This window comes from Atta cephalotes, assembly GCF_000143395.1.
Source record: "Atta cephalotes unplaced genomic scaffold scaffold00090, whole genome shotgun sequence".
NCBI lineage: Eukaryota > Metazoa > Arthropoda > Insecta > Hymenoptera > Formicidae > Atta > Atta cephalotes.
In genome coordinates, this window is record NW_012130154.1 from 366000 (window position 1) to 377663 (window position 11664).

The 11664-nt window shown below is 32.4% G+C and overlaps 3 protein-coding genes across 3 annotated transcripts; 1 reads left to right on the forward strand and 2 right to left on the reverse strand.

Moving 5' to 3' along the window:
• Positions 1 to 1392: 1392 nt before the first annotated feature.
• LOC105624837 (60S ribosomal protein L8) lies at positions 1393 to 3353 on the reverse strand. The gene is made up of 5 exons (XM_012206189.1): positions 3320 to 3353; positions 2901 to 3047; positions 2508 to 2649; positions 1821 to 2134; positions 1393 to 1625 (listed from the first exon to the last, which is right to left on the reverse strand). The coding sequence occupies exons 2-5, from the start codon at positions 3036 to 3038 to the stop codon at positions 1446 to 1448; spliced, it is 774 nt and encodes a 257-aa protein (XP_012061579.1). The 5' UTR covers positions 3039 to 3047; positions 3320 to 3353; the 3' UTR covers positions 1393 to 1445.
• A 1046-nt stretch (positions 3354 to 4399) lies between these two features.
• LOC105624838 (carboxylesterase 1E-like) lies at positions 4400 to 7992 on the forward strand. The gene is made up of 7 exons (XM_012206190.1): positions 4400 to 4648; positions 5662 to 5947; positions 6162 to 6347; positions 6406 to 6685; positions 6758 to 7233; positions 7317 to 7599; positions 7683 to 7992. The coding sequence occupies exons 1-7, from the start codon at positions 4400 to 4402 to the stop codon at positions 7990 to 7992; spliced, it is 2070 nt and encodes a 689-aa protein (XP_012061580.1).
• A 23-nt stretch (positions 7993 to 8015) lies between these two features.
• LOC105624840 lies at positions 8016 to 11429 on the reverse strand. The gene is made up of 8 exons (XM_012206191.1): positions 11316 to 11429; positions 10601 to 10990; positions 10110 to 10456; positions 9839 to 10018; positions 9485 to 9749; positions 9198 to 9395; positions 8840 to 9132; positions 8016 to 8727 (listed from the first exon to the last, which is right to left on the reverse strand). The coding sequence occupies exons 1-8, from the start codon at positions 11427 to 11429 to the stop codon at positions 8139 to 8141; spliced, it is 2376 nt and encodes a 791-aa protein (XP_012061581.1). The 3' UTR covers positions 8016 to 8138.
• Positions 11430 to 11664: the final 235 nt, after the last annotated feature.

Below are 11664 nucleotides of genomic sequence, written 5' to 3' on the forward strand. Positions count from 1 at the left end.
TATTTTAAATTTAACTAACTAGTATAATTACGTTATTAACTTACGTTACTAATTAGTATTCGTCGTTTCGTACGTACCTTACGTCTTACGTCTCTCTTCTCTCTCTCTCTCTCTCTCTCTCTCTCTCTCTCTCTCTCTCTCTCTCTCGTTCGCTCTCTCTTTCTCTCTCTCACACACACACTCGAATCGAAAAAATTTCCAACGCGTCCCAACGCGCTATCTCTGTCTCTCTCTTTCTCGCCCTCGGTCTCTTTGTCGTCTCGTGGATATATAACGCCTCGCCAGGCGATGATAGATTCGATATCCTCGCGATTCGGCCCGATTCTTTATCAGTTTATCAAAAAAACGGCGCGAGTCGGTTAAGTCTCTCGTTCAACACGATACGAAGGAATCCCAGAGGCAACTGGCGTGATTACTAGGAAAGCGCGAGAGGCCCCTGGCCGCACTCGACGTTGACGCAACGAAAATGGCCGAGAGACCGAACTGCCAAAATGGTGACGACACAATTTCCGCCGGATGTCAGGGGCGACGGAACGCGGCGTGTTCGGGAAGAGAATCCCCTCTCACCGCTGAAGATAAAAAAAGGAAAAAACGTCACGCAAAAATTCGAAAATCTATATTAGGAATATTATTAATTATTATACGACAATGTAAATTGATTGAAAGCACGGTTGGTAATTCAAAATTCATGTTATCGAATATTCTCAATTTGAAATTCGCAAATTTGTTTTTAATATGAACAGAGATTAGAATTTTTTTTATGCAAATAAGAATATTAATATCAATACAAGTCACGAGTCTCAATAGATATATGTATGTATTTTCAAAATTAAATTATTTATATCACCGTCAGTGTTAATTCGATAAATTCAGTTTATTGTACTATATATAATTTTAAACATTTACTAAAATTAACACTTCGACTACACATACACATATATGTAATTATATATGTGTATGCGTAGTCGAAGTGTTAAATGTCAAAGATTATGCAGAACTAAAGATTCTTTCTCTCACTATGATAAAATTCAGTTTGAGTATTATAAAAACAATTCTTATATAATAAAAAATTTCGACAAAAAGATTTGTAATTCTTAGGGCCAGTTGTTTCATCTTTTGGTAAATTTTACATGTTGGGTAAGTAGCAAGATTACCCACACGTGTGGATTACCAGATTTACCTCACAAGTAAAATTTACTAAAAGGTAGAACAACTGAGGCCCTTAAAGATACAAACAAGATCTTATCTTTCAGTTAAATTCTAAACAAGATTATGTCATCCATAAAATGTAGATGCAAGAAAATAGTTTTGTCTCTCCCTTCAATTTCGATCTTCAGCTGTCCAAAATACTTCGTTAGAATTCGTAGAATTTGTTTGAGTATATAGCAAATGCAAGTTTGTATATTTTCCTTTATTATACATGTTCCCAAATATCAGCGTTTAATCTAATCATCCTTCTTCGTGTCGGTCTTGCCTCCTCTAATTCTACCAGTACGACGAGCAGCAATAAGACCAATCTTACGACCAGCGCTGGTGCCACGCTTGACAGTGGATGCTTTACCGATGTGTTGATGATTACCACCACCATGAGGATGCTCCACAGGATTCATGGCAACACCACGAACCTACAAAAATTAGAAGTGTCTCGAACACGGCAAAAAAAAACATATAAGCTCGACATAAAAGAGCTTTGCCTTAATTCAGTTAAAAAAAAATTCCACATGAATTTCTTCAGGTTTCAAATGTCTTAATTACCATCATTGAAAAAAATTTAATTCTGTGTCATTATATAGCAACAATGTGAAACTCAAAGGATATACCTTAGGCCAGCAATTCCTCTTCGCCTTGTACTTGTGGTAAGCTCTACCAGCTTTGAGTATAGGCTTATCTATACGTCCGCCTCCAGCGACAATTCCAACCATTGCTCTGTTGTTGGAAGGAATAACTTTTTTTGCACCAGAAGGCAATTTAACTCTCGTTTTCTTGGTGTCAGGATTGTGTGTTATGACTGTGGCATAATTGCCAGAAGCTCTAGCCAATCGGCCTCTATCGCCAGTCTTCTCCTCTAAGTTACAGACAATCGTACCTTCTGGCATCATGCCGACTGGCATCACATTTCCAATCTGGAGATTGGCTGAAAAAAATTGAAAGCGTTATATATTTTTATTAATAAAAATTAATATGTAATAAATCAAATACTTATAAATGACAGTAGTTATTTTAGATCAGGTCTGTCCAATTTGAATTCCAGAGCCAAAATGCAAAGCTATTGATACAAAAAAAATTCAATGTAAGATTTCGGAGATTGTAAAGTGTGTAAATGTGTTGATACACATTTAAGTGATGCTTATCAACAGTTTATAGTTCCTAAAATCTTACATTGAATTTTTTTTATGTTGATGGCTTTGCGTTTTGATTCCAGAGTTCAAATTGGACTGGCCTACTTTAGATAAAGCATCAATTTTATCCTGTTTAATATTATTCATTTAGAAATTATTGTTACATACCTTTCTTTCCACAATATAAAAATTGGCCAGTGTACATTCCCTCAGGTGCGATAAATAATTCTTTACGTGTTTTGAACTTGTAAGGATCACGGAAATGCACCACAGCTAATGGTGCTCCACGACCAGGATCATGAATAATATCCTAAACAAAAAAAAAATGTCTCTTAAATAATCGATTAAACTGATTAAAAATACCTTTGTAACACAAAAAAATCTTCAGAAAGAGCCTCTAATTTAACGTCATCTAATCAATCAGATGTAAACATGTTGGATATCATCATGAATATAAAATCTAAATCAAAGAATTCAGACAAACTTGAATAAATCCAGCTGAACTCTACAATTGTGCCAAATGGAATAGTGTCTCGAATAGAATAGAAAGTAGTTGCAAACCTTCACAACACCCTTGATGAATCCATGCCTTTCGGAGAAGTCTAAAGATCGCAGCTTTGGTGCTCCCTTTCTCCTCTTGGTATGAGATCGGAAAACGGATCCCGCACCTTTACGCTGCGCACGAATTACTCTACCCATGGCTCAAACCTGAAAAGAAACCACGTTAATTATCATGCATCTAGCCACGATGACACTGGCAACATCATGCTCGTCACATTGTGGATTTCGTTGGCGCATCTTAACCTCGCGATACCGCTCGAGATAAGAGTATATTCTCATTTCACAATTCGTGAAAATATCAAGTACATTTTACGCACATAAAACAGAGAATACGTAATCGAGAATTTCTTTCACAGATGTATCTCGAGCGTGGTAGATCGACGCGGATAATCCACGCCAACGAAGTCCTATACAAGTACCGAAGGAGCCAACATCAAAGAGAGGAAAGACGGAAGTTGACGGAAGTTCACCGTAATACTAATTGGAGGTTACAGTGCTTCGATTGATCACGTAGTCAGCCCGCCAAAATGGCGTTTGATACAAACTTATTGTCCGTAACATATCTGATTAATTATATTTTGCACACATTTTTGCATTTTGATGCTTTAATAAATAAGACGAACAACATAAATTATCAGCAATTAACTATTTAAGTTATCTCTGAAAAGAAATTTTCTTACCAGAGAAGATTTGATGTCAGATTTAATTATACTTATTTAATTATTACTTTATATTCAATTATATATTTTATTATAGTAATTATACATGGTATTTTTTATAGTTCTTATTGTTGTCTCTACATATAAGTCTTATTCCCAACAAATGAGAAAAATAGACTGAAATGAATTGAAATGGATTCAGATTTACAGAAATATGAATATTGATTCACGAATGTTAAAATGAATGCTTTTTAATTCTGACTGCATTTTTATTCATTTATAGAAATTGCATGGAGTATATCTCTATGCCTTTCAATCTAAAAATAATATATTATAATATTATATAAATAATATTAACTTTTTCTGTACACAAACACAATTGTTGAATATTGTTTAATTCAAAATTTTGAATAGGAAATGCAGTTTTTCAATCCAGTTGCATCCAATTGAATCTAATTGAATCCAATTAAATCCAAAAACACTATTTACTATTTAAAATACATACTATAAAATACATACTATTTAAAATACATTCGGATAGAAAAAAATTTCATTTTAATCCATTTTCGTCTGCTGGATTGTAATTTAAACAAAAATTTTATTGAAAAAATAATTTGCAATTTTATATCAATAATTATGCTGAAACTCTCTTTCTAATAAAAATTAAATTATTGTATTGTTTATAATTTATTATAATTATTTAAATAAAAATAATTTTTTAATAATGAAGATTCCATACAATAAAGAATGTCGACGTGCATCCCCACCAACTCGTTCACATTAATGCTCAATGAGAGACGCGCTAATGATAATTCTTTTATTTCAACGCACGTATTCGAAATGGATGGACGCATTGTTTCGTTCATTATCCTTTTATTTTGCTTATTAACAAATGCGAATGTGATTAGACGAAAGAGAATTGTCGGCGGTGCACCGGCCGCGCAGCCTCCCAAGGATGATCCAGTAGTTTTTGTGAATAAAAACGATAGATACGCACATATTACCGGCATCCGCGATCCTGATAAGGGATTCTATGTTTTTCGTGGAATCAGATTTGGACAGCCATCAATCGGTCGAGCTAGATTTCAGGTATATCTACATTAAGTATAATAATAACAATAACAATCGATACATTATTATAAATATTACTATGATATATTAAAAATCTTTTGACATTTTTTGCAACTCTTATCTGTATGTATTATATGTATAATAAAATATGTAATATATGTATAATAAAATATTAATAACGCAATTGATTTACATTTTAAATGATTTAATATTATATAGATTCAATATTTTATATGAATCTAGAAGAAATTGTGGATTGAAGATTTAATAATACGATTTATTGGATTAATATTTTTTTAATATGTAATACTGACGAATGCATGCGTTAATTACGTTAAGAACTTAATTAAACCATTGTAAACTATGGCTTCAGAAGACCATCATATATATGACCATAATATATGCAATAATTAAATTCATTGACCTATGGAGTAAACATGTATGTCGCTTTAACATCCGATCTCGAATAATAATAGCTGTCTTTCACGTAGGCACAAAAGATCGTGTTCTTTTTTGTAATATTTTTTACGCTATATTATTAATCGATAACGCGATCGAGTAGAACGGAACATTATTTTATCTCTCAGTATATCCTGTCACAAAGGCTCAATTTAATGAACTTGATATACGTTATCAATTCTGCCTAAAAAATAAAAGGAAGCGTTGCAGAAAAAAAAAAAAGCTTTGCAGAAAACGATATTATTTAACAAATATTAATTAATTCTGCATATAACAATTTAGCATATTAATCAAACATACGTACATAACTAATTATTCGTTGTAATATCAATTAAACATAACTATTTTTTTAGAGATATATATCTCTTTTATATACTCCTACAGAAATACAAATTAATTATTTAATTAACATTAAATAATTTTATAACTATCGCTATTAATATACTAACAATATTTGACTTTTCTGTGTGTGAGAGAAAGAGAGAGAGAGAGAGAGAGAGAAAGAGAGAAATAATGAAACTATCATTATTAAATTAATATCTTCATTCTTAATAAGAAAATAATTTTTTTAGAGAGCTTCGCCTGTGTACCTCGAAGGAGAATACAACGCCACTACATGGGGACCTCCTTGTCCTCAGCCCAATCACAATGAAACCGATAAAATTATCGGAAGCGAAGATTGCCTCTTTCTCAATGTCTTCACCCCGTCGCTTCCAGATATCGGCAGCGGTTATCCTGTGCTGATATGGATTCATGGAGGTGGTTTTAGAAGAGGTGCGGCGTGTCAATACGAAATGAGACATTTAATTAAGAAGAAATTGATTGTCGTATCTATTCAATATAGATTGGGAACATTAGGTAATTAAAACATGCTGAAGAAAAGATATAATTGAGGCAACATACGTATCTAAAAAACATTATAAATATATTATAAAGATGTATTTTGAGACATAATGTCTATAAGATATTTAAAAGACATAAAGATATCTTCTAAACAAGTATTGTCTACAAAACTTCTTAGGAATGTTAATTTTGTATAGCAAGAATGAAAAATTAAATCTCTCTGTTTCAGGATTTTTAAGTACAGGTACACAGGAAATGCCAGGAAACAACGGTATGTTCGATATGGTACTGGCCGTCGACTGGGTAAAAAATTATATACATTTCTTCGGTGGTGATCCAAACAAAGTCATAGCTTTCGGTCACGGTACCGGCGCCAGTTCCGCTATGATGCTATCTTTATCAAAATTCTGCAAAAGTAAGGATATAATCTATGGCGCTGCAAGCAAATACATCTTTAAATTATATTTTTGTAGATTACTTCCATGGTTTAATCGCGATGTCCGGGACCATTTTATCTCACTTCGCTATCGACAAGGATCCTTCTAAGACCGCTAGACACATAGCTCAGAAAAATAGCTGTCCAATAAACGATACTCGCAGAATGGTGGACTGTCTGCGAGAATTACCAGTCGAAAAATTGATCAGCACCGATTCCGAATTGGAGAACACCCGTACAACTGTCCGAGGTTTCGTCTCCGGCTTAGCCAATCTGCTTGGGCCTGGTCCTGTTATAGAAGGTTCCAATGATGGGAGGTAAAACAAATTTACCGAAACCAAATTATTGAACTAAGTCCTTTTTAAATCAAACTTACTATCGTCTTTAAGGTCGCTTCCAAATTTCATGACCGCATCACCGGAAGATTCTTTTAGGCACGGCAATTTTCCGTCTATACCACTATTAACAGGAGTTATGAAAGATGAAACAGGAGGTGCAATTTTCGGTCAATACAAAGACGAAGTGCAAAACAAACTGAGCACGATTCCGGATTATTTGATCAATGATTTCATACCATATTTGCAAGGGACTATTTCAAATATGCAAAATGAATCGCGGTTCGTCTCGCAAGCGTTCCGCGGTTACCTTAACATATTCCAAAGTGATGACACACCGAATAACGTTGGAAAAGTTGCGGAAGCTTTGGGTGATTCACTCTATAATGCTCCCGCATTTTTGACTGTTGACTACTGGTCTAAAAGAGCAAATACGTTTTTATATACTTTTGACCACAAGGGAAAAAGAAATTATGGCAAAGATTTTCTCACTGGATTGCCGATCGTCGATGCCAAGAGATCCTTAGATGGTACAATTTATAATAATTGATAAAATGTATTATGCTATGTTCTCCTTACATAATGTTGATATAATTAATAATCTCGTTTGTAGGTAATTTAAATCACGGCGATGATCTAGGATTCATCTTTAATAGAAACACAATTACTGGCGAAAAAGTGAGCGATGGCAGAGAGCTTGACGAAGCAGACGAACGCGTAACTGACATTTTTACGGATATGATAGCAAATTTCGCGAGAAGTGGCACGATTAGCACACTTACTACAAATGTACGCTCTAATGACAGTCGGGTGCCAGACATAATTCCAAGATTCTCAGATGACACAAATTCCTTTGTCAGCATCACAACTGCCCCGAAAATCATGAATAATTTTAGGTAACATTGTGAAAGATTATGTTAAATATTACTTTCAAAATGTATGTTATATTATTAAATTATTTATTATATATTAACTCTAGATATTGCGAAATGGGATTGTGGACAGCTGTACCAGAACGATTACAATCACCCACATGCAGTTTATACAAAGTACCTCTTCAATTAATACAACAAGGTGCTAAAGAAACAATATCTATAATTCAAAAACCTATTAACACACTCAATACGTTTGTTCCCAAGTCTGGCTTCAATACCGCAGACAAATCGACAAATCAAAATACTGAAAAACCAAAAGAAGATACAACGAAACAAAAAACAAATAATAGATTATTACCGAAGGTACCTCCTATATCGAAGGTACTTATACCGCAGATACCATTTGGCGGTTGAATTATTCATAACACATGTTTATGCATTTCTTTTTATTGTAAAAGTACATATGAAATAAAATCATCTAATTATTTGATTTTACCTCATCGTGAAACAAACTTAAAGAGTTTAGTACTTCATCATCCATCTCTTCCCATTCATTCATATTATCTTGAGATGCCTTTTTTTTGTACTTTTTCTTTGATTTTAGAACTTTCTTCTACTTTTTTGTTTCTTTTATCAATATACGATTTCGAATTTTCAGATTGCTCATGTTGTTCTTTTGTAGTAATTTGCGTATCTAATTCACATTCCACTCTATTTTCAGTAGTAGCATTTGAAATTGTATCAATATGCAGCTGATTTTGTTTCTTTTGTGTTTCGTCTTGTTCTTCTAATTCATATTCAGTCTGAATTGGATCAATATGAATTACATTTGATCGACATGAATTATCATCTGCCTGAGATTTATTTATATCCATGCCATTATTCCCTTCTGTTAATTCTGTAACATTTTCATTCTGTATTATTTCAATCGCAATTATTCTGGGTCGTTTATGTATAGATAGTAATGTATCTGCATCATGAGAAATCTCTTCTTCAGCCCTTCTTTTATCTGTTGTACTAGTAGTAGCTATTTCTATCTCATTGTTGCTAGTTGTAGCTTTTTCTATTTCATTGTTAGTAGTAGCTTCTATTCTATTGCTAGTAATAGCGTCTTCTACTTGAGTTTCAGGAATAAGTTCATCAGATTCCCTAGAAATTAATATATATTTTTGTAATCTATTTAATATATAACTAAAGAGCTTATAGTTTTTTACGTATAATAAAACTTAAAATATAAACTTAAATAAGGTTTAAAACTTACTGTTGCCGAGGTAACTGTAACGTAGGTGCAGTAGGATGTATAATTTTTTCCAACTCGGCTAATGTGAGTTTTGCTTCTTGAGCAATACTTAAATCGATATCATAAGCGGCTATATGCGATATTTCTAGATAATATTGTATGGGAAATGCTAATGCAACATGTGGATTCATTTGTAAAGCTTTTAATACTTTAAATAGTTCCAAGCGGCATACATTATGATCTTTATAAAAATTCTGTTCAGCAGCACCGAGATAAATATTGTACAATAAGGTTATTACGGTATTCTGCACGTTCTAAAAGAAATATTCAGGAAAGTTGTAGAAATGCATTATTACAACTGCACACTTAATGAAATTACCTTGTAAAATGTTTGTTTCAGCAGAACGCTACCACTGTAAAACATGTTTTGCAAAACGATAAGAGCCTCTCTACATAAATCTGCATCTAGACATACTTTTTTAGTAGAACTTTCTCCGTTATTCAATATCGCACTATTTTCATACTGACTACGTTTAAAACGTTTTATCGCTCGTTTAGACAAATGTTTTGGTTGCACCTATAAGAATGTACAGAATAAGCTTTATAAAAAAATTTTATATATAATTATTAAATTTATAATATAAAGCATCATTTAATTGAACTTACAGATAATAATATACACTCTCGTTCTGGTGTTACATCCTTCAATATGCCCGTAATAAAATCATTTCCAATTATCTCTATTCCTGACAATGTACTCATATTAATCAGCCATGAGCAAAGACATTTGTACGTGTGTATCCTGACATTCTTAAAAGGTTTACTATCACTAAGTGTCATTTGATTAGCTGAGACGACACTTGTCCACTGCAATGTTTGTTGGAATAACTGTAATATGGTTGCCCCATACGGTACTAGCTCCTGAGCAAATCTAAAACATACATTTACATTACAAATTATTTGATCTATAATTGTCGAATCAAATATATATATCTTATAAAAATATGTAAACACATATACCCATTTATAAATGCATCTAAAACTGTGAGTAAATTAATATGCAATTTTGGTAAAATAATGTATAGCATTTGTTCCTTGAATGAAGTTTTATTCATTAAATTTAATGGAGTTATCGCCAATCCTCGACATAAAACTCCTAGAATATCATGAGGCAGAACAGAATTTCTTGCTTCGTATCCACTGCAATTTTAAATTAAATATATATTTCAAGATCGTGAATAACGGATGTTAATAATATTATTTAATATATACAAAATTAATAGATCAGTACTGCAACATTGAGGAGAGATAAATGCATAGATTTGTGAATCTTTGTTTCTGCCCGTTATAGTACTGTACTGCATCTTTATTAGAAATAGGTGGTAATTCTAATTGATCCCAGATATCTACACTTTCCAGCTCCATTAAACCAGAGAATAATTCATCCATTATAACATGCAAGTTATTACAAAGCAACACTTCATTATATGTTGTTGCAGTATAAATGGATTTAGATGGTGGTGGTTTAAATGAACGCTCTGTCGCTTTGGACAAAAGAATATAACATCTTGCACTAGCATTAACTAAATTTTCTTGCATAGAATCAATTTGTAATAATATCATTTTCCTTATCAGTTCCTGAAAATGTTAAAACAATTTCTCATTGTTAGAACGTTTTCTTATTGGCTTGTAATCTCTTATGATGATTAAAATTAATATAAAACATTGACTAAATCAACATAAAATATTGAGTTAATAAGATAAAATTGTTCATTTTATTACCTGAAATCTTTCACAAACTTCAGAATAATGATAAAGCAGAACAGCCATCAAATAATAAATTGCTCCACATTTTACTGGTTGCAATGCACCAAGAATATTTATAAGCTGTTTGACGTGTTGCATAGAGATCTGCTTGTGCAAATCTGGAATCTCCTTGCAGTGCTCAACTAAAACTCCTAATACTTTACATGCCAGTATTAAATCTTGTGTACTGCTATGTACATTTTCTAGTACTTTAATAGCATTGACTATCCAAAACAAACCATATTTTGCAAAAGTATCTTTGGAACATATAGGCAAAATTCTGTTTAAGATAGGTAGAAAGTCACATCCTACTTGATTTATACGAGAATTAACACTTTTTACAAAAATATTTTGCACAGCGTTGACCTGAAATGTATAAGCGATGCATTACGCAAAGTGTTTTACAGAAAGAATATAAAGAATATTTTAATAACATAAGTCGACACAAACGTTCTATCTTTGTATTTCATGAGAAACAAAAACAGAATAATGTTGTGCCAATTTATGTTATCAAATAAAAACACCCAAAAAGAATTTAGGCCTAATTTAGCACCAACATTACTACGACTTTAAGCAAGGCTTAAATCTCTCCCTCTCTCTTTAAAGAGGGAAAATAAGAATTTTAAGTCTCACTTAAAATCAAAGTAATGTTGGTGCAATCGAGTCTTAAAAAGATGAATTTATTTCACACCTCGTGGCTATCAAATGGCACATCGTTGTTATCAATAACCAAATCGTGCACCAACGATTCAAATTCCTTCGAATTCACGTCAAAGGAATTCACTAATCTAGTTATCGATGCCATTATTATTTTTTATTATCACTGCTTTTATACTTAAAAAGCATAAAATTTATAATCTATGTGCTTCTTTTCTCGAGGGTTCTCCAAATAGTCCTTCTTTTTGTGCTGGTAAGATTTGAGATCTTTGATCTTCTTTTAGGCTATAGAGAACATTATTTTTATATTTTTAATTTCATTAAAATTATTCTTTCTACAAATAACTCTTTTTACAAATAACCGTAAAAATCTTGATTTTTGA

What these genes read in the sequence shown, in the direction of transcription:
- LOC105624840 (XM_012206191.1), bottom strand. Translation starts at nt 11,429, where the DNA reads ATGGCATCGATAACTAGATTAGTGAATTCCTTTGACGTGAATTCGAAG. An exon ending in AAGTTTGTGAAAGATTTCAG is followed by an intron (nt 10,457 to 10,600) that starts GTAATAAAATGA and finishes TAACATTTTCAG; the next exon opens with GAACTGATAAGGAAAATGAT. An exon ending in TTACAGTTACCTCGGCAACA is followed by an intron (nt 8,728 to 8,839) that starts GTAAGTTTTAAA and finishes ATTAATTTCTAG; the next exon opens with GGAATCTGATGAACTTATTC.
- LOC105624838 (XM_012206190.1), top strand. Translation starts at nt 4,400, where the DNA reads ATGGATGGACGCATTGTTTCGTTCATTATCCTTTTATTTTGCTTATTA. An exon ending in TCGGTCGAGCTAGATTTCAG is followed by an intron (nt 4,649 to 5,661) that starts GTATATCTACAT and finishes TAATTTTTTTAG; the next exon opens with AGAGCTTCGCCTGTGTACCT. An exon ending in TGCCAAGAGATCCTTAGATG is followed by an intron (nt 7,234 to 7,316) that starts GTACAATTTATA and finishes TCTCGTTTGTAG; the next exon opens with GTAATTTAAATCACGGCGAT.
- LOC105624837 (XM_012206189.1), bottom strand. Translation starts at nt 3,038, where the DNA reads ATGGGTAGAGTAATTCGTGCGCAGCGTAAAGGTGCGGGATCCGTTTTC. An exon ending in TTTATATTGTGGAAAGAAAG is followed by an intron (nt 2,135 to 2,507) that starts GTATGTAACAAT and finishes AATTTTTTTCAG; the next exon opens with CCAATCTCCAGATTGGAAAT. An exon ending in AGAGGAATTGCTGGCCTAAG is followed by an intron (nt 1,626 to 1,820) that starts GTATATCCTTTG and finishes TAATTTTTGTAG; the next exon opens with GTTCGTGGTGTTGCCATGAA.